The 22448-nt window shown below is 46.9% G+C and overlaps 1 protein-coding gene across 3 annotated transcripts; it reads left to right on the plus strand.

The window, feature by feature from the left end:
* The first annotated feature begins 316 nt into the window (after positions 1–316).
* ANKRD54 (ankyrin repeat domain 54) lies at positions 317–14901 on the plus strand. 3 transcript variants are annotated; one of them, XM_053254073.1, is made up of 8 exons: positions 317–644; positions 2616–2663; positions 4183–4281; positions 5628–5699; positions 8190–8237; positions 8355–8479; positions 10036–10143; positions 12709–14901. In XM_053254073.1, the coding sequence occupies exons 1-8, from the start codon at positions 332–334 to the stop codon at positions 12781–12783; spliced, it is 888 nt and encodes a 295-aa protein (XP_053110048.1). In that variant the 5' UTR covers positions 317–331; the 3' UTR covers positions 12784–14901. The 3 variants fall into 3 exon arrangements, with proteins under 3 accessions (XP_053110048.1, XP_053110049.1, XP_053110050.1); XM_053254074.1 differs by having other exon boundaries at positions 346–672; XM_053254075.1 differs by lacking the exon at positions 317–644 and adding an exon at positions 738–1072.
* The last annotated feature ends 7547 nt before the right edge of the window (positions 14902–22448 follow it).

Raw genomic sequence — 22448 nt, forward strand, 5'->3', positions numbered from 1 at the left:
AGTGATAAACTCAGGGTGAATATCTCGATAAGGGGCGATACAGGAGGACATAGCCTACAGTCTCGACCTCCTCCGTCCCTCAGAGGGGCAAATAGGCTCGCTCTTACGCAGATTCCTACTGCTCTTTACCACTCTTGCCCCGCATATGGGGGAAGATTCTAATCGGAGCAGAGCCGTGGGAGGGACTCTTGCTTTTTTAATCTGTCTTTGCGTGCAATCCCTTTTCTCTCACCCTCTTTGCTTTCCTCTTCCTATTGGCTAGTAGGCTACACGGCTCCTACTGCGGAGCTCCGGAGTGGGTCCGAGAGCTGCTCATCATCTTGCTGTCCCTATGGTTACGCGACTACCTCCGCCTCCCGTTAGCGCGCTCAGGCTGGGCCCGGCGGTAACCTGGGGCTTGGTGGAGGTGCAGCGAGTGCGAGGCCGGGCCGGGCCGGGCGGCGGGAATGGAGAGCGGCGATGGGCAGCCCAGCCCAGCCGCTGCAGACATGTTCTCCCTGGCCGGGCTGGGGGCCGCCTTGCGGACCGTCCCAGAGGCTCCGGATCCCGCCTCTTTGGGCTACCTGCAGCTCCCCTGGCAGCGGGAGCACCGCGTGTGCAAGATGTCCGGCCGCCGCCGCAGGGCCGCCCGGCTGCACCGCAAGGTGGGGCCTATGGGCAAGGAGATCCACGGTGAGGGGCTGGGCGTGGTAGGAGGCTTGGGGGCTGCCCCCTGCGTCGCGCACGATCGCCCAGAGGAGGAGGAGGAGGGTGATAGGGGTTCTTGACCGGACCGGCCATTTCTACGCCTTGTGCTTGGACCGGCTGAGTAGCCTGTCCCGCCGCCCCTCAGGACCTGTGCAAAGCCTGGAAACTCGCAGCCCTTGCAAAGCTTGGGATTGCAAGCCTGACCCGGTGCCTGTTTTCTCGGAAGCAAATCCCACTTAGTTCAGTTGGGCTGACTCCCAAGTGCATGTATGTTAGACTGAAGTGGGAACTTAAGTCCGAGTAAACATGCACAGGATGGTGATTCTTATAAGTGCACTCACGCACTATGAACGAAGTCCCGCTGAACTTCATGGATTACTTCTGGGTAAGCATGCTTATTCGAATCGGGCTGTCCAGTTGATCACACTGTCACTTGCTCCAGGCTAATACCATTTCAGCCACACAATTCTTAACACAATGTTAAGTGCATATATGTTATCACACCCTTACAGCAGATTAATGAGGACCCGTATGATGTAGTGTTTGAAAGCTAAACTGCCACGTTGAATTCCCTGGATGAGGAGTGGGATACAAGTTAGTTTGACACCATATATACACAAGTCTGAAATAACTGTTACGGCTTGGTTCCACAGTGACTGGAAGCTTTGTTTCACCTTTGAGTATTTATTTGAAAAGTGTTTGGGGGAACTGCACACTAGCTGTATTGATTGTGAGTAGATAGGGGTGGCTAAAGTTTCTTAAAGCATATCTGGTCTGTATTGAATTTACTTGAGGGCACATTACAAATGCAGTAAACATGTTGACTGGAGAAATGGCTGTCAAAAGTGCCTGGAGAAATGGCTGTCAAAAGCATGGGGGGGGGGAATACTCCCTTCTGAAAAAAATATTTTCTGGGGAAATCTTGTAGATTTGTGTTCTTACTTTCCCAAAAATGCATGGCTATTTACTTCTGCAGCATCTGTTCAGAGCATATTGGCATGAGAGGCTGCAGAAATAGGAAGTTATTTGATAATAATTACTTTGCAGTTGTGTGAACACAGCCAGCCTCTAAAACTTCCTGGTAAATTTGCATTCCACTGTATGAGGGGGAGTGCAGAGCTTTCGATAATCTTTTTTAAAGGTCACAAATTGATAAGGCGGGCCATTGCTGCAGGAGAACGTTACCCTTGCTGCTGTTTCCACTTTTTAACCTTTTTAAAAAAAAGATAAGTGCTTCTGCACAGGAGTTAGATAGCAGGGGATTTTTATGTTTGTTTTATTGTTATTGTTTTGTATCTGTTATGCTTGTTTTATTATTGCCAGCCTCTCTGAGCAGCTATGTGGTGGAGGATCAGAAGAGAAATATTTTAAACAAATACAATATCGCTTCTGAAAACTAGATGAATATTTAAAAATTGCATCTCAATGCAAGAAATATGTAGTAAACAGTGTTTTCTCTAATGTTTTTCATCTGTGTGCGGAATTGTTCTGGGCAGCAGTATCAAGGCAGTGTGTGCACACATTCAGAGAGGGGCCTTCCTGATTCAACTTGTGTGGGATCTAAAATTTACTGAGCAGACATCAGAAAACTTGTGAGCATGCGCACGTCTTAGAGGGAATACTGGTAGTAGTAAAACCTGTGCAACCCCAAGCTGCATAGCAACAGCTGTAGCAATGAATATCTAACTAGAGAAATCTCACCTTTTCCTAGGTGTGAAATATCGGAGTGCTCGCAAATGTTCAGTAGCCCACAGCAGAAATGAAATCTTGTGAGTAGATGTAGACTGTGCACAGCAATTGAGAAATAAGCCCTTGTTTTGCAAAACCTGCTCTTTTGGAAAAACTGTAGAAGTTGTGGGAATGAAACTGTTCTTGTTTTCCTATTTACTTTCCAATGGGAGAAAAAATGCGCTCTCTTTTTTCCACAGCTTTGAAAAGGTTGAGAGAAGCTGCCAATGCTAATGATTTAGAAACAGGTAAGATTACATCGTTTCAGACCCCAATGTATATCTCTATATGTCAGCCTTTATTTAAGGGCTACTGGAGAAATGTGCATCTCCCATACTTGCAAGATATCAAGTAGAAGCATTGGTTTACTGCATCACGGAGATAATGCTGAAAATTGTGGACTTTGGTTTCAGTGCCGGGTTCATTCATGTTTTTGAGAATCCCTTCTGGAGAATGATTTTTTAAAAAGCTCTGTCAAGTGGCTTGAAGAAAATTACAGTGGACCCAAGGAAGTGTCTGTTGAACAAGGACTGAAACTTTTTCATACCATGCATCGCCCCTTCCCACCCAGCTGTCCTTTGAGCCACTCATAATCAATTCCTCCTTATCACAACATAGGATCAAGTTATTAGTGCTTGTCCTACACTTCCATGTTGGAGCAAAACATGTAAATGCCACTATGTGTGTAGGCCACGGCCTTGATAGATCTTACCTAAATCTAGGAACCAGCCCAAAGATGTAGGAGCCAGACAATGGACACTTGACAAAATTACTAAACCTAGTGATGGACATTGGGGCGAGGGGAGGTGATAGTAAATGGACTTGACTTTATCCCCTTTACAAGTAACATACTTCGAACAGAAATGAGTCTGCCCAGAGCAAATAAAGATTTTAGTAAATAACGACCTCTGAATATCTTGGCCGAAGCACCATAGTTAAATTTCTAGATGCTATGGTTCTCTGGTACCTGGTATTTGTCAAGCCCTGATGTGGGCTAAAATTACAGTATATCTTGAAATTATATATTGGTTTCTGTGCTGAGTGAAAGAAATCAGTTTTCAGTGTTTTATCCTGGCACACATTAGGTTTTACACACAAAGGCAGCACATCCCTTTAGTATATAAGTATAGAAAATAATAAATAAATCCCATCCCCACATGGATGGCAGAGGTGGGGAGAGCATTCTGTGTGGCTCGGGAGAGCAATCGCACTTATACTGGCCTCCACAGTGTGAGCCAGACTGAGAGGCAAGCCTCATGCAGTCGGCTCCTGTTTCTGCATGTCTTCATTGGGGACAGTTAAAAACCTATGTTAAATCTTTTCTCTCATTGAAATCAGTGGGACTTAAAAATGCTTAACTTTGGCTGGAGCTTGCCCATTGTGCTATGAAATATATGGCATCAGGAGAAATATGAAATTTGTTGGCATCAGAGGAATGTTCAGAATAAGAGGACAAAATGTGATTTCTGAAGTGGATGAAAAAGGCTCATTCTGCACAGAATCCAATTTGGATCTCAGTAAATCCAGCTTTAGTCTCCGTGCTTTATTTGCATTTTTCTTCTTCAAGTTTGTTAAGAAAGTCAGTCGTTGTGAATTGTTTGTTGGTAATTACTGCTGGAAAAACCTGACCCCGCTGCACCTGGTTCTTCCACAACAAGCATCAATCTGATGCCAGAATTCATTGTGCTTTAACTGGGAAGTTAAAGTGGGAAGTCTTAACCATCTCCTCTCTATTCACACTTGTCTTGTCTTCCTTGGTGACATCAGTGCAGCAGCTTTTGGAAGATGGGACTGACCCCTGTGCTGCCGATGACAAAGGTCGAACAGCTCTGCACTTTGCTTCCTGCAATGGAAACAACCATATTGGTAAGCCACGTTGAAAAGAGGTGGGGTTGTCAACAGTGTTCCCTCTAACAGGGATTCCCAGATGTTGTTAACTACAACTCCCAAAATCCCCAGCTGCAGTGGCTTTTGCTTGGCGATTATGGGAGTTGTAGCCACCTCAAGTGGCGCAGCGGGGAAATGCTTGACTAACAAGCAGAAGGTTGCCGGTTCGAATCCCCGCTGGTACTATATCAGGCAGCAGCAATATAGGAAGATGCTGAAAGGCATTATCTCATACTGCGCAGGAGGAGGCAGTGGTAAACCCCTCCTGTATTCTACCAAAGAAAACCACAGAGTTCTGTGGGTGCCAGGAGTCGACACCGACTCGACAGCACACCGACTCGACCGCACACTCCCCCCTGCTAACTTGGCAAAGAGGCACCTTTTAACTTGGTGATTCTCTTTATTTAGCAGAGGGAGAGTAACTGGCCCTATCCACCCCCAGCACAGTATCTCCAGTGACTGTTGCTGGTTTCTATCTGATGTTTGTTTTAGATTGTGAGCCGTTTGGGGACAGGGATCCATCTTATTTATTTATTATTTCTCTGTGTAAACCGCCCAGAGCCATTTTTGGAAGGGCGGTATATAATTCAAATAAATAAATAAATAATGTACCTTTAGTCAACAACATCTGTGTTAGAAGGAACACTGGTTGTCAACTTCTGGCCCTTTTTCTCGGGGATGGGTTATTGGTCTTTTTTCTTCCTTAAAAAAAAATAAAAATGAAACCACTCCTGAAGGAGGGGAATGGTGGTAGAACCACCCCACAAGCATTCTAGGTTTCACAGGCACAACCCACTGTTCCTGATACATGCAAGGAAACTCTACTCATAGGTGAGTACCCACTGGTGTGTGGGCCAATACAGGGATGGCAAACCATATAGCTCTATAGTTGTTGTTGGATTACAGCTCCCATAACCCTTGACTACAATGGCCAACAGCCAGGGATTATATAAGTTGCGGCCCATCAGCAACAGGATGACCTGAGGTTGGCCAACCCTCCGTACCTGGCCAGAATGATGTCACACACATTGATGCACTTTGGGAGCATGCCTTCAAAATATGGTTGTGTCACATAGGATGGTTGGATATTCATTCCAGGACAGTTTAGGGAGTAGCAACAGTACTACAAGTGTGCTGTGATCCCTGAAAGCTTCAGTTAATGGACCTAAGAAAGTAGGACTTTCTTGAATAGCCACTCCAGGTGAATGCCTACCTACCATGTTCAAAAGCGAGATGCCCCTGGTTTAGTATTTGGGAAGATTAGGTGGGTCTTCTGTGCCCATCAAGTTCAAGGCAAATTTGAGGTGGGTCTGTTTGTGTTTCAGTACAGTTACTCTTGGACCATGGAGCTGATCCAAACCAGCGAGATGGACTGGGGAACACTCCCCTGCATTTGGGTAAGCATCACTAATTTGGAATACAGCCGTATGATCACCTCCTCTACCATATTTGTGAACTCCCTTGCCCGTCACTTTCCTTTGAATCTTTTTTCCTTCCTTTGCGTCACAGTAGCAACCTTTGTGCTCAGGAAAATTGTCAGGGATGCTTTGGATTGGCTGAGTATTGTAGTGATAGAACTGGGAGAAGTTCTTCTGCTCTAAAGGATGTGAGATTGATTGATACTAAATTTGCTGTGGCAGCAGGTAGCACGATCCCCGATGGCTACAAAAATGTGTTATAAGGTTGCTGGTTCAATTCTCACCTAGGTGACCTCGGGCAAACCACTCTTTCTTGGGCTCATTTTCAACCCCAACCCCAATATGGGGATGATAATAATACTGGGTTACCTTACAGGCTGTTATAAGAATTACTCTGATAACTCCCAACACAACGTCCTTCTGGTGGTTGTTGCTGGTTTCTACCTTATGTTTATTTTTTAGATTATGAATTCTTTGGGGACAAGAAAGCATTTCTTATTCTTTTTCTGTGTCAGCTGCTTTAAGAACTTCTGTGTTGAAAATCAGTATATAAGTTGTGGTATTATTAATGTATGTAAAACACTTAAATTGTTGTATAAATGCCTATTAATAACATTATTCTGGAAACTTGGACGGAGAGCTGGTCTTGGGTAGCAAGCATGAATTGTCCTCTTTGCTAAGCAGGGTCCACCCTTGTTGCATTTGAATGGGAGACTACATGTGAGCACTATAAGAAATTCCCCTGAGGGGATGGGCCCACTCTGGGAAGAGCACCTGCATGCTTGCATGCAGAAGGTTCTAAGTTCCCTCCCTGGCATCTCCAAGATGGGGCTGAGAGAGGCTCCTGCCTGCAACCTTGGAGAAGCCACTGCCAGTCTGTGGAGACTGTACAGAGCTAGATGGACCAATGGTTTGACTCAGTATATGGCAGCTGCCTATGTTCCTATAAAACTTACCCAAGGGGTCTTAGACCGACTAGAATCTAACTAAAACATCAAGTGTAGAATCTGAAGACTTTGCAGCAATCCTGAGCATATGAGTTGGTTTTGGAAATTATATTGGCTTTTGATCCTCCTTGTTGTGGAAGAATATTTGAAACTGTGTGAGCAGTATCTGCCCAGAAACTCAGAAGTAAGAGAAGCTATGAATAGAACTACCAGCTCAATAATATCTTGTGAATTCCCAGCCTCTGCCTTTTGTCAGTTCGATCAGGAAAATATCCCGATGTCTGTTTAAAAATGTTTGCTTTGTGCCAGCACAAAAATAATCCGCAAGTACTTCTTTTTCATCATTTATTCAGATAATAGAATATAGCAACTTGTATACAAAATTCTACACTATTGGATTACTATTCCTTTGCAGCAGCAGTAACAATACTTAGCCTTTATAGAGCAGATTTGGTGTGCTCATTTACCTATGTTATGTCTAGAATCCTTCCAAAAACCCTGTGAGGTAGGCCACTAGTTCCCCCTATTGCAAATAAGGGGGTAGGGGACAGAGACTAAGAGAACAGAGATTTGCCAAAGGCTATCTAATGATTTATGGTTTTGAACTAGGGATTTCCCAGCTTGCAGTCCTAGCCAATACACTACACCAGAGGTGGGCAGAGCTAAGGCAGACTCCCTTTGCCGGCGGGGGGGGGGCGGTGGCAAGGGGGAAATCCTCCCCTCCCCAGAGCTTTGGAAACTACCAGCATGACATAGTGGCTTGAGGATGCAGAGGTGCACCTAGGTAATTTTGGAGCCTGGACCTAAAGGCCTTTGGAAACCAACCACCACCACCACCCACACACCTACCTACAAATTAAGCATTATCATGCTCCACTGGGCGACCACACCACCCAGGACAGACTAAAGAGGATTTGGGCCCCCCAAGGGGCTGTGGAGGCCCTGGACTTCAGCCTCGAAGTCCAGGGGTAAGAGTGCCTCTGAGAGCCATAAAATGGTGGCTTAAGGAGGCAGAACCAGCTGCAAAACGGCAGCTTCTATGAAAATTTACATCAACTGAATAAAATATTTTCAGCACCAAAGCCCCTGAATTCCTGGAGAATTTTGCTGCTGCGAAAGGGAGCAAGAGAGTCTGTTTTGTGGGAGAAGGGAGAGAAATTGATGGGAGAGAAAGTAACGATTGCTTTCACATGGGAGAAAGAGATTAAAGATCTCTCTCTTTGCTTTAAAGAGAGATTAAAATGGCATGACCATGTCCCCACTCAGCCAGGCAGATTTGTGGCATTGACTGGAAGGGAAGGGGGGAGAAGCAGGCCCAAACGCCTGGAAAGCTCCTTCAGACAAGCCCGGGAGCGGCCCATAGCCCCTGAGCTACCAAATGCTCTCCCCTGTGTTACACCAGTACCTTTACAAAGCTGCCCTGTAGGAAACTGGCAGCCTTTACCCTGATCAGGCAGAGTCTGCCCTCCTACTTAACTGAGCAGCACTACTTAGTTCTGTGTCTCGTGTTTTCCCTCCCCAGCTGCCTGCACGAACCATGTTCCTGTCATCACCACATTGCTCCGTGGAGGTAACGCTTCCTATTGGGGAAACTGTAAAGGTGCCACCTCCTTTTTTTCTTGTATCCTTCATGGGGCCTGGGCTCTTTAAATCACACCTTTCTTCCTCTGCGTGGTGCATCTTTCAGGAGCTCGAGTAGACGCCTTGGATCGAGCTGGAAGGACCCCTCTGCACTTGGCCAAGTCAAAGCTGAACATCTTGCAGGAGGGCCTCTCGCAGAGCTTGGAAGCCGTGCGGCTTGAAGTAAAGCAGGTGACAAATGTTCACGTTCTTGGCATTGTTGCTGGCCAGCTTTTCTGCATTTAGCATTTCACTCTATACCCTGAAGGCAAGTGGGAGGGGAGGAAAGGAAATCGAATATTAATAGGTTTGGTCACAAGGATCAGCAGCTTCTAAATAAAATGTCGAAGGTCTAAATTGCAAACAAAGTCAGGGTAGGAAAGGGCTTTTTTGAGAGGTTAAGAGCAATTAGGGATTGGATTGCTGATGTGGAAGTCGTTTGCAGAATTTTGCAGTTGCTGTACAAATCACTCAGGAAAAAAAGCATAAGTATGCCTTGGCTGGATCAGATTAATCTAATCCAGGGGTGCTTTCAGACAGTAGCAAAAATGATTTTGATTTTGATTTTTTGCTAGCACTATAATAGCACTTCAGTGGTAATTATGCATTATCTCAAAGGGTCCACATACGTCATTGTACTGTGTCTTCCATAATCCCCAGCCACAATGGCCTTCGTGGATCATGGTCAACTTGGGGACCCAAATCTGAGAACCCCTCCATGATCTAGTTCCCTCACACAGGATACAGCAGGCAGCATCCAGACTAAATTCGTCTTGACTATGAAATTGAAATTGTTGGGACTTCAGTGAGCCATGACTGACTTGGCACTAGTGAAATCCGTGAGTCTGGTCATGACTAACTAGTCCAGATGCTGACCAGTGGTATCCCCCCCCCTCCCCGCCGGCAACCATGACTTCATCGGAAGGCAGCCCTCTCCAACCCCAGAGTTACCCTTCTAGTCCCTGCTGATGCCATTGCTGTTACTCCATGGAGGATTTGTGTGTGTTTGTTTGCTCTTTCTAAAGACCAGTGCTGGGGTGATCGTGAGAAATACTTTAATTTTCCAGAAGGCTTGTGGGATACCGGGGAGATGTCACAACAGATGTTTGCATAGTGGTGGTGGTGGTGGCGGCGGCGGCAGCAGCAGGACTCCAGCCTGTGCTTTCCCCAGCAGTCACCCAGCTGCTCGGCCAGATTGTCAGAGGGCCTGGCAGCAGACATCCACCTCCATAAGGGACACAACCTTTTCTGCCCCTTGGCTCTATGTTGTTTTTGCAGATGTCCCTATCATTTTACTTTGGGTGTTCGTCAGAGCCTATAGCAGATCTACAGCTTTGCTTCTGTTTCCCGCGCGCCTCCCCCCTCCAAAGTTGGAAATCTCACAGCCGCTCACAACAAACCTAGAAACATAAGAAGTTGCCTTATACTGAGTCAGACCGTTGGTCTATCAAACTCAGTATTGTCTACACTGACAGGCAGCAGTTCTCCAAGGTTTCAGGCAGGAGTCCTTGTCAGTCATACCTGGAGATGCCAGAGATTGAACCTGGGACCTTCTGCGTGCTCTGGGATGCAGGCACTGGGAGCTTCTTCCACTGAGCTATGGCCTTGCCCTCTAAGGGGAATATCTTATAGCACTCGATGTAATTACTCATCCAAATGCAAACCAAGGCAGACCCTGCTTAGCAAAGGAGATGGTTCAGCTTGCTACCACAAGATCAGCTGTCCACATCTGTCCCATATTGTTACAGATCATCCAGATGTTGCGGGAATACCTTGAACACCTTGGGCGCCATGAGCAGCGGGAGCAGTTGGATGATCTTTGCACCAGGCTACAGATGACAAGCACAAAAGAACAGGTGGGTGGCCGAGGAGTATCATATGTTTGATTAAATACCGAACTCTTAATCTAGTTTAATGTGTAGCTAAATTGTAAAATGACAGTATTCTTTTGAGAATCCTGAAGGGAAGAGGGACTTCTTAAGTTAATGCAGGGGCTGCCAGAAACTAGATTGGGATCTACTGGTAGATCTCTTGGTGATTTGCTGTAGATCAACAAGGGTTTCTGACTCCCAGTCGGTCTAATACAGGGCTGCTCAACTTCAGCCCTCCTACAGATGTTGGCCTACAGCTCCCATAATCCCTGGCTATTGGCCTCTGTGGCTGGGGATTATGGAAGTTGTAGTCCAAAAACAGCTGGGGGGCCTACGTTGAGCAGGCCTGGTCTAATACTAGAAGAAACTAAAATGCTTTTTAAAAGAAACCTAAAGCTGCTTGCTGAATCAAAAACGGTTTGGGGGGAAGCAGGAGGGGATTTGTGTGTGACAGGACTGTGAACTCCGTCCTTGTACTGAAAACACGTTTCTGAGCTGTGCACATGCTCAAAGGCACTTGAGAGTTCCTTAGTTCCCCCGAGCCATGTTTTGCTACAGCTGATGGATCCAATATAAAAACAAGCAAGTCTGAAGTCTGCCTACCCTTGAAATAAGGTACTATTTAATTCGCTACAGTTGCTGCAATTCCTAGAAGCAAAGATCATGTTTAATATTTTCTCCTTCATCAAGCTTGGAGATATGGAATGTGTCTCACTACAGCAACACAATAAAAATTGCTTAAAATAAACAAGTTCAAGGCCTATCAATGTTATTGGAAAAGGCAACGCTGGAGCTTTCCCAGACCACAGGCTTTATTGAGGGATTAAAAGGGACAAGAAGTACTGTGAGTTGTGGATATTTCAAACTTGCCTAAAAAACTGACCCACCCAAATGGATTTTTTTTAATCCTGGAAACAGATTGCGGGGCTGGGACTGTGGAGATGTGGGTTCAAAACCCCAGTCAGCCATGAAGCTCACTGGGTGTCCTTGGATCAATTACTCTCTCACCCTAACCTACCACAGTATGTGCACGCATGTGTTAGAGGAGAGAGCCATGTTCATGGTCCTAAGCTCAGGAAGGGTGGGATAAAAATGTAATACATAAATCCCGTATTTTTGCACATAGAGCCTACACACAATTATAATCCACACCACCATATTACCCCTAGAAAAGTAGCATTTAGGTGAAATATATATTGCCCACACCTGGTAGCAGGCAGGCAGGAAGTGCCTGTCTCTAGCGGCTGGCTGGGTGTGAATGGAACTTCTCTGTGCTCTGGAACTTGGTCCCGTGCAGTGTTCCCTGTAAGAGGGAGTCCCAGATGTTATTGACTACAACTCCCAGCATTCCCAGCTGCAGTGGCTGTAGGCTGGGGCTTATGGGAATTGTAGTCAACATCTGGGAATCCTTACAGGGAAGACTGGTCCCATGTTGTTCTGGGGCCATTACTGGAGTGGGAGGGTAGTGGGCAATCTGGATCCAAGCTGAGGCTGATCTGACCCCAAAGGTTGCTTGCCCAGCTTCCCTCTGTGTGAATGGAACTTGGTCCCACGTGTGTTCTGGGACCGGAGGAGGAGGAAGGACGCAGGTGGACTGGAGCCAAACTCAGATTGATCCCCCCTGTGTGAAAGGTTGCTTCCCCAGCTTCTCCCTCCCTCCCACCCTCCAGCATTAACACTGGTATGCAACTTAAATCCCCACATCCTCCCTCACAAAATCACATTTGCCCCATGGGTGATATGCGTGCAGATATGGTACATTGTCACCCATTCATCAAACTCCTACCTTTGCTGGAGTCTGTCTCTTCCCTTTCTGCCCAGTAGCAGCTAGGGATGTGCACGGAACCGTGGCGAGGTGGTTCGAAGGCGGCAGGGGTCTCCCTTTAAGAGTGAGGGGAGGGTGCACTTTCCCTGCTGCCACTTCCCCCCCGCCAGCGTCGGTTTTTTTTAGCAGCCCATCAGGGCAGCACCATACCTCCCTGCCAGCCTGTTGCCCCCCCCCTTTCTGGATATGACCAGAAGTTGCAGCCGACACGGGGGGCGCGTGTGTGATGTGCATGCGCCTGTGCCGGCATGCGCAAGCGCGTCAGCAACTTCCGGTCATATCTGGAAGAGGAGGGCAACGGGGCGGCAGGTAAGTATACTGCAGCCCCGATGGGCTGCTAAAAAACCTGACACCAGTGGGGGGAAGGCGGCAGGAGGGGTAAGTGCACCCTCCCCCCACTCTTAAAGGGAGACCCCCGCCGCCTTTGAACCGGCGGAACCACCGATTCTTCGAACCAGTTCGGAGGCCCATAAAGGGTCTCCAAACCAGTTCCGTGCACATCTTTAATAGCAGCCAGCATTTCTTTTGCTCTAGCAATCTTTAGTCTGCACTTGGCAAACAGAACAGTCATCAAAAGTTCTGTGGCTCTTGTGTTTGTGTTGCCACTGAAGCCCGCGTGCCAGTGCACCTCTATTTCTGGCACTCCTCCTTGCCTCGCAAGCTTTCCTTTTCCTCCGCCAGATCCTGCTGGCCTCCCATAACGTGCTGTGTTGTTTCTTGGACAGGTGGACGAAGTTACTGACCTCTTGGCCAGCTTCACCTCGCTCAGCTTGCAGAAGCAGAAGATAGAGAAGAGGTAACAGGCTTTCCTGCTGTCATCCCCATATCAAAATGAGAAGTCTCTGGGCACTGGAACTCAAGAGCTGCTGGAACTCACCTACAAGTCTACAGACTTGCTGTCCATATCAAGCATGCGCTCCCTGTTGAATCTGTGCCAAACTGTCCAAGACTGCCAGGCATCGCCACTGCCTTGGACACTTCCTTCAGGACAAGAGAGGTCCACGGTGAAGCCCTGGCCTTGGGAATAATGGGCTACTCTTCTCCCGCTCCCCTTTCCCCAAGCATCAGGATAGCTGCTTTAGTGAATGAGGTCAACACTTGCAGGGGAGTAGCCCCATTTCAAGGACACTGCCACGTCCTGCAAGTAGCAGCTCCAACGTGTTTCTAGCACATCTGGGAAGTGATGGCTGTCAGGCACGCAATCGCACACAACTTGCCTGCTTGTAATTCAGCGTTCCCAGCATTTAAGCACACGGACCCTTGTAGAAATGGTGGGAGACTTCCTACCCCTGGTCAGCAGCTAATGTTGAATGGGGGCCATATTTTTGAACTGAGACAGGGTTGGAGGGCCAGCAATGCTGACTCCAACCACTACTGAGATACAGAGGTCTCTTTAACCACCTCCTCCTCCCCCCCATCCAAAGTGAACAGCAAAAGAAACATTGGCAGAGCTCTTCCCTCCTGCACTTTGGTGACCTGTTCCCAAATTCTGCATTTTGGCCCATGAACTGGTGTCCGTAGCTGAGGTGCAGGAGGGCAGAACTGGGCCCGAGCTTTTGTTGCCACTCCTGTTGGCGGAGGGGTTGTGGGGAGAGGTTTAAAGAGCTCTTTGCCTATGTCTGTCGGCTTGGGCCTAAGCAGTTGGCTGACTTGCATAATAAGAGAGTCCCTGGAATGGGAGCCTGTGTTGAGGCTCCCACTGGGAAGCCCAGCAGAGCCCTGGGGAGCAGAGTCAGAATGGGTCCCCCTATTCCTACTCTAGCTCTCCCCCTCCCATGATTTAATCTCTGTTCCAGCAAACTGAGATGGAACTCGCATGGAGAGCACTGGCTTCGTTCCCTCCTATGTACCCCTGTGCAACACCTGCTAAGCAGGCAAAGAGGTGCCCTTTTAAAGTGGTAGCTCTCTCTCTATTTAGCAGGGGAAGAACAGCTTTCTGTTCATTCCAGCATAGTGTCCCTCCTAATGATAGTTGGCTGGTGTCTCTGTGTGTATTAATCTTGTGAGCCCTTTTGGAACAGGGAACCACTTTCTTACTTCTTTTTCTTTGAGAACCTTGTTGAAGTGGTATATAAATATTCTTATTAATAATGATGATAATACTCTTCTCCCTAGAAGAGGATAGTCTCCATCTAGGATAATATGTATATTTGTAATGAAGGGCAGAGAGGGTGTGCTTTCCCGATGCGGGTGCACAGACTGGACAGTTGATTCTTTCTTGGTGTTACCATTATGCTTTCCTCTGAGCAGGCCGCAGAAATGCCTCTCTTCTGATTTGTGGTAGCCTCCTATTTAATAGCACAGTTGTATTGCATGCAGAGGTTAAGAAAATGTGTCTTATTCTATGAATAAAATAGAAAAGAACTTCATAGGCCTGTATTCACCCTGAGAGAACATGAGAGGAGGATTCATCTTACACAAAGGTAGGGACTGGGTGCCTGATACGTGCCAATCCATTGGACTAAAAGCCCTCAAGGATGTGGCTGCCTCCTGTTTTGACTTCATTCAGCTCAGTTGACTGAGGGGCAGGGGTGAATATTTAGCAAATTTGTTCTCAGGAGTCCTGGTTGCTTTTTCCTGCTTCACTGCAATTCCAAGGCTGTTCTAGAACCTTGAGACCAGTAGGCTATTGTGACCTTTTTTCTTTTTCTTTTTACAAGTGTGCTGCTTTTGTGGCAGAGGAGAATAACTGGATTCCTATCTTTACATAGAAGCCCAAATATTGGCTATCACGACCTAAACTGCATTGACAGAGAAGCCTGAATGCTCAGGGTAGGAAAGTTTGGGACGGATTTGATTTCTGACCTTGCTGGAGCTGTCACTGTGAATGGAATGAACTTTACTCCTGTGTGCAAGAAGGATGGCGGGCGATGTGAACTTTTCCATGGTGAACATCAATAAAATGCTGTCTGCTTTTAGAGTGTCTTTGGACATTTCTTACTGCCAGGGTTTGCCTCCCCCCAACCCCTTTGTGTGTGTGTCTTGTCTCTCTGCCTGGGGCCTGAAGGTGGACTCAGTAGTTCCTTCACTTGAACAAACAATGCTGTAATAAAAGATGACAGTGTCTCATTGCCTTGAGCGCAAAGGCCAAAGCAGCCCGTAGACCTGATGTAATTCCCTGCCTCCGCCTTCTACTTGTAGCTTGGATCCCCGTGTTGCAAACTCCTCACTCTTAATAGACTCGTTGAGGAATCTATATAAATCAATGTCTCCCTGCTACCCCCTGCTAGTTCTTTGGCAGCAGCCTACGTGCACTGTACCTGGGAAACAGCGATGCTGTCCAACTTAATCAGATTTTCATATTGAGCTTTAGTGTGCAGCAGGCGAAAACATTAATCATCGCTCTTCAGGAAAACAGTGGAGTCCAGAGGGGTGGAAACGGTCCTTTTGTCAAAAAGGTTGACCAGAATGTAAAAAGTGGGAAAGGGCAACATAACATACAAAGGACTGCTCTGGCAATCTGGTACAAAAAGTATCCTGTTTAATGCTGCACTTTGCTTTGATACAGCTTCAACAGTTACATGTAAAAAGGTTGGAATGACTGCTAGAACTTCTACCATTATATGGTCAGAGGATGTAAGCCTTGTTTCTGCTTAGGATACCTGCCAACACTGGAAAACCTAAAACTGGGGCACTATCAAGAAGTTCTCCTACACAAGCCCTTGTAGAAAACATAGGTGCTGCGTGAGAATATGGAAACTTTCCGTAGATTCTCTCCCCAGCATTTTATGAAGGATGGAAGATATCCCACCCAACTCCTACCTCCCACATGATCATTCTCCTCTCTTCCTATCCTGATCTTGGGACTTCTCATCACCGCTGCTTGGAAGCGCACCTCATTCTACCCAGATGGGGATCATGTGAATGAGCCTGAAGTCTTGCCGAAGTAAAGATTGCAGTAGTTTGCCATATATGATATCCCCCCCCCCCCGCTAATTAGGCAAAAAGGCACCTTTCAAAATGGTGATTCTGTATTTAGCTGGAGGAGAGCAACTGGCCCTATTCAACTTCAGCACAGCATCCCTTCAGTGGCTGTTGCTGGTGTTCATTTTGGGCCCTTTTTATTATTTTTATTATTTTTACATTTATATCCTGCTCTTCCTCCACGGAGCCCTGAGCGGTGTACCACATACTTGAGTTTCTCTTTCACAACAACCCTGTGAAGTAGGTTAGGCTGAGAGAGAAGTGACTGGCCCAGAGTCACCCAGCTAGTTTCATGGCTGAATGGGGATTTGAACTCGGGTCTCCCGAGTCCTAGTCCAGCACTCTAACCACGACACCACGCTGGCTTTCGATCATGGTCACAATCAGTGGGAAGGGTTACCGGTCATAGGGGAAGGATGGTTCCTGAAACCTACCTCCCCCACAGATGATCGTTGGGAGCGTGAATTGCTCACCCAGATGGCAATTTCCCTGGCAGCATGGTGGGTTGGGGGCCAGGATGCGTCATTCCGGCCCCCAGAAAATGTGTGGTGTGTTTTGGGGATTCCTCCGGCACTGGCTGGGAGGCTGCTCCTGTGTTGGTGCTGCTCTTCCCCCTCCGCTCTTCCTCCTCCGACTGCGTGTGACGTGTGCGGCACGTGCACACAAGGCAGCAATGGGCGCGCATGCCCCGCGACAGGCACATGCGTGCTGGTATTTTTCAGAACTTCCAGGCAACGACGGGGGCAGGGGCAGCAGGGAGGAACGCTGCCGCCCCCAAAACTACACCTTTTAACTGCAGCACTGGAAGGGGAAGAGCGGCGGGAGGGGTAAGTACTACCCCCCTGTCCTTAAAGCTAGACCGACCCCCCGCTGGACCGGCCAGGTTCCGAACCGGTTCGGAGGCTTCTAACATGGCCTCCGGACCGGTTTGTGCACACCACTACTGTCTCTACAACTGGACTAAATTTGGTTCAAATTGAGGTCCACAAATTAGATCTCTTGCACCTCAAATGTTCATGCACCCACCATCTTCGATCAGGGTGGATGACATCATCACAAACTACACCATTGGGGCATCCCTATGTGTCACTCACTGCAACTGTACCCAGTTTGGTTCAAATTAGCCAGCTTGTGCCTCAGAAGTTCCCGCGACAACCATCTTGGATTGGGGTGGGTGACATCACAAACTACACCACTGAGGTATCCCTATGTGTCCCTACAGCTGTACCAAATTTGGTTCAAATCAGTTAAGCGGTTTACAAGTTAGTGCTCTTACGCCTTAAAAGTTTATGTGTCTGCCTTCTTGATTCGGGATGGATGACATCATCACAAACTATGCCATTGAGGTGTCCCTAGGTGTCCCTACAGCTGCAGCAATTTTGGTTCAAATTGGTTAAGCAGTTCACAAGTTAGCCTACTTGTGCCTTAACAGTTTACGTGTTCGCCATCTTGAATTGGTGTGGATGACATAATCACAAACTTCCATTGAGGTATCTCTGTGGGTCACTCACTGCAACTGTACCCAATTTGGTTCAAATAGGTTAGACACTCTACAGATTAGCCCGCTTGTGCCTCAGATGTTCATGTGGCCTCCAGATTGAACTGGAGTGGATGATATCATCACACACCACGGCATTTGGACATCCCTATGTGTCCCTACAGCTGTAGCAAATTTGGTTCAAATCGGTTAGGTGGTTCACAAGTTAGCCCACTTGCACCTCAAAGGTTTATGTGTCTACCATATTGGATCGGGGTGGATGACATAACAAACTACGCCCTTGAGGTGTCCCGAGGTGTACATACAACTGTACCTGGTTTGGTTCATATTGGTCCCGGCGTTGCAAAGTTGAGGCAGAGGACAGACACACACAGCCGGGTGATCTCACGAGCCTACTGGAAAGTAGGCTAAAAATGCCTACAGAAACTGATGAGCAAGTTGCAGCAGCACAAGCAGAGGGATCCTGGGAAGCTCAGTCCCAGAATCTCTGTTTGACTAGGTGTGAACCTCTACAATTAGGTTCACACCTAATGCGGTACCTGAGGAGTGTGTGTGAGTCCTACCTCTAGTTCTGGTAAAGATACACCCAGACTGAGCGTGTTGTATGAACCCACCATTCTTGGCATATCCTATCCTGGCACAGAACCCGACATGTGTAATCGAGATTTGAAGTGAGTGGCAGATGGGTGCTGTGCCGCAAGTAGGATAAAGTAAAACAAAGTGTGCTGTTGAGTCAATTTTGACTCCTGGAGCCCACAGAGTTCTGTGGTTGTCTTTGGTAGAATACAGGAGGGGTTTATCATTGCCTCCTCCCATGCAGCATGAGATGATGCCTTTCAGCATCTTCCTATATTGCTGCTGCCTGATACAGGTGTTTCCCATAGTCTGGGAAATATACCAGTAGAGATTCCAACTGGCAACCTTCTGCTTGTTAGTCAAGCATTTCCCCTCTGCGCCACTAGGATATGCTAAAACCAGTTGGTTCACACAACACACCCAGTCTCCACGTATTGTTACTGAGAGTTGAATTAGGGCTCATGGATGCTTCCAGAAATCCAGGGCTGTGGCAGTTCATGGTAACCTCGGGTGCTGTATTACGCATGAATCCACCCAAATCAAACTCCATACAAAAATTGTGAGGGAGAGGAAGCCCAAGAGAATGCATTTGGTGGAACACAGATTTCTACCATAACTATAGCCTCCGAGGTGAAAGAGAGAGGCTTCTGCAACACTACTCAACTTGAATGTATGAACCAAGCATTGGAAAACAAATGGATAATTAACTGAGATGCAAGTTTTGGGCAGTATAGAAATATGTTAAATAAATAATTGTTACCATATTTCCCGCATTATTTCAAACTTCACTGCTCTTTACTTGAGCTGTTTCCAAATTAGTCAGATCTATCAAAAACATGGCTTTCACATCTCGGAAAAGATACGTTGCATATTTCATAACAGTGCTCTAAATACATATTAGTTACCATGTTAATGCTTTCAATGCTCTTGCTGCTGGTTGTTAGCACCACCTCTACTCCCGGACTGAACTATAAGCACCATTCAAAAGCTGGCCTGGATCTAGGAATGGATTAACAACAACAAAAAACCCCACACTACCTTCCCCATAGACCAGCAGTTTCCAACCCAGGCTCTCCAGATGTTGGTTGACTACAAGTCCCATCAGGACTTTCAAAGAGAAATTCAGGACTACACAATGGTATCTGAGTGTAATTCACATGAGTAGCATGCACCACTGCAACACATACCTGTGCATTTTTCATGTCTGTGCACACAAACTTTACTGCCTAAAGTCACTCTTCATGAGATTTAGAAGCCTGTATAGTTGGAGAAAACCCACAGAACTGGAAATTTGACAGCACTATTACAGAAGAGTGTTATATTAATTGGTGAGGACTGTGGGGAATAACATTAGAGTCTGTGGGAAGTATTTTTGACTGGAGGAGGGAAAATGGGTGTTATTGATCCGAGTGTGTGATTCAACCTTTTCCTTGCTTTACTTTATACTCACTTTACTTTTCTCTTTGTTGTCAGTCACTTTTTATATCATCTAATACAACTTTTTCATGACTTGATTTTTTCTTTTTACTTTTAAATTTAAACGTTATTACAATTTTTTCCCTTCAAAATGTGACAGGAGGTAGGTATCATATTATGGAATAAAAATAAGCCATATTTATAACATCAACCCACCCCACCCCCCGCATTGTTCCATTAAATAACCAGTTTTGAACATCCTGAGGCTCTCCACTGGAGCAGTGTGGAGAACCTTACTGGGCTCTGCAGGGAGAGTGGGCCCTTAGCAGGGCGCTGTCCCTGGATGGCTGGATCGGCTGCCGACATGACTACTGGCTCCGTCTCAGAGCCGGTAGGGGCGGCAGGGATCAAGGGCCACTTGGCCCCTGGAAGTCCCAGGATGCCCTGCACAAGTGTGCGGGGCATTCAGGGGAGACCCCTGAGGCTGGGAGGCTGCTTGCTGGGTTCCCTTAGCCCGCTTTCCTGCGGTCATGAGAATAGCCTCACAGACTGTAGTTTAGAGCATTAGGGTAATGCATTGGGCCCTTACCGTCTTCTATATATTTCCAGAAGGGCTCCCACCTGGTATAGTATAGTGCACTTAAGTTATAATCGGTATCATTTTTCAGCAGTAAAGACATTTTATCCATAACCGTTGTAGACCATATTCTGTTGAACCATGCTCTAACCATTGAATTGAATGCTCTAACCATTCAATATTGAACCATGAAAAGAGAGATGGTCTTATGGTAGCAAGCCTGACTTGTCCCCTTAGCTAAGCAGGGTCTGCCCTGGTTGCATTTGAATGGGCAACCAATGGGCTACATATGCTTACCCCCTGCTAACTTGGCAAAGAGGCACCTTTTAACGTGGTGATTCTCTTTATTTAGAAGGGGGAGAGTAACTGGCCCTATCGACCCACAGCACAGTACTTCCAGTGACTGTTGTTGGTGTCTGTCTTATGTTTCTTTTAGATTGTGAGCCCTTTGGGGACAGGGATCCATCTTATTTATTTATTATTTCTCTGTGTAAACTGCCCTGAGCCATTTTTGGAAGGGCGGTATAGAAATCGAATTATTTATTTATTTATTTATTTATTATGTGAGCACTGTAAGATATTCCCCTTAGGGGGGTGGAGCTGCTCTGGGAAGAATATCTAGGTTTCAAGTTCCTTCTCTGGCATCTCCAAGATAGGACTGAGAGAGATTCCTGCCTGCAACCTCGGAGAAGCCGCTGCCAGTCTGTGTAGACAATACTGAGCAAGATGGACCAAAGGTCTGACTTAGAATATGAAAGCTTCCTATGTTATTTGTTTATTGATTGATTGATTGATTGATTCATATACATACATACATACATACATACATACTTGTATACCACCCAAACTTTCATCTCTGGTTGGTTAAATTGAGATGTGCCTTTTCCCCTTCCATTGTGAGGTGATGACAAATTTTGCTGATGTAGTCAGGAGGCTAAAGAGTTCTTTCTTTGAAATGGTGAGTTAAGACTGTAGCGGCAAGTCCAATAAATAATTCATTGGGCTTAACTCTAGGTCTATGCTTAGTATTGCTTTGATATGTTTGTGTAAAGGTAAAGTGTGCCGTCAAGTCGGTGTCGACTCCTGGCGACCACAGAGCCCTGTGGTTGTCTTTGGTAGAATACAGGAGGGGTTTACCATTGCCTCCTCCCCTGCAGTAGGAGATTATGCCTTTCAGCATCTTCCTATATCGCTGCTGCCCGATATAGGTGTTTCCCATAGTCTGGGGAACATACCAGCCGGGATCTGAACCAGTAACCTCTGACTTGCTAATCAAGACATATCCCCGCTGATTTTAGGTGACTCAATATATTTGTATACTTCTAGTCAAAATTTGTATATAAATGAACAAGCCCACCCTTAGTGGTAGAAATAACCTTTTTCTCTGAAGCCTTTCCAACACAAGAGGGACATATCTGGATTTGTTGCAGCTAAGTTTGAGGGGGGAAAGGTGCCATCTGGTTAATATTTTATAAATTTCCTCTTTGATGTTTAAAGAAGAAGAAAGCATTGAGTAGGACTTCCAGATATTTTTCCATTGATTGTCAGTGATTTCTTGGTCCAAGTCTTGTGCCCATCTCTTTTTATATAATATGGCGCAATTCCATTTCTCATTTAATAATACATCATATATTTGAGAAAGTAGTCCTTTGTTACATGCAGAGTTGTCCATCTATATATATAATTCTCCTGGGTGTGCCTTTAGAACGTGCGTCCCGGCAGCCCAGCTGATTGGCTGGGCTGTAGGGGCGCCTGATTGGTCCTGGCACACCCAGGAGAATTGCCTGGCCATGCGGCTGTGGAGGCAAGGCGGTGGGCCCAGCTGCAGCGGAGGCAAGGCGGCGGGCCTGGCGGCGGCGGCGGCACTCTCAGCCCGGTGGCGGCGGCACTCTCGGCCCGGTGGCGGCGGCGGCACTCTTGGCCCGGCTGCGGCCGTGGCGGCACTCTCGGCCTGCCCACCCGCCCACGGCGGCACCCTAGGGGTGTGTGGAGGGAGGAGGAGGCGGCGGCATGGGGGGGGTGAGGCAGAGGGAGCCGGCGGCAGCACGGCTGGCTCTGCCCCCAGTCCCCGAGACGGCGGGGAATGGCTGTGTCCAGCTAGAGGCACAGATGCTCTGCACCCGGGCCCACTAGTTATTATTATTTCTTAAAAGCCTTTAGAACGAGTAAGATTTTGAGTATGGGTGTTGTTATTTATTATTTTATTTATTATTTATTTGTACTTGTCCCCTTATCCCATGACTGCTAAATTTCCTCAGGAGTCTTTGATGAGGACCTTTGTGGAAAGCTTTCTGGAAGTCCAGGTATACTATGTCAAATGGATCACCTTGATCCACACACTTCTTGAGCTTCTCAAAGAACTCCAAAAGGTTGGTGAAGCAAGATGTACCTTTGCAGAAGCCATGCTGGTTTTCCCCCAGCAGGGCCTGTTCTTCTATATGCCTTACAATTTTATCCTTGAGGATGCTTTCCAT

This window comes from Hemicordylus capensis, chromosome 5 (genome assembly GCF_027244095.1).
Source record: "Hemicordylus capensis ecotype Gifberg chromosome 5, rHemCap1.1.pri, whole genome shotgun sequence".
Lineage (NCBI taxonomy): Eukaryota > Metazoa > Chordata > Lepidosauria > Squamata > Cordylidae > Hemicordylus > Hemicordylus capensis.

Bases quoted from the DNA above. Each gene is read 5' to 3' on its own strand.
- ANKRD54 (XM_053254073.1), top strand. From the start codon at position 332: ATGGTTACGCGACTACCTCCGCCTCCCGTTAGCGCGCTCAGGCTGGGC. The intron at 2,664-4,182 runs GTAAGATTACAT...TGGTGACATCAG, and splicing joins TGCTAATGATTTAGAAACAG to TGCAGCAGCTTTTGGAAGAT. The intron at 8,238-8,354 runs GTAACGCTTCCT...TGCATCTTTCAG, and splicing joins CACCACATTGCTCCGTGGAG to GAGCTCGAGTAGACGCCTTG.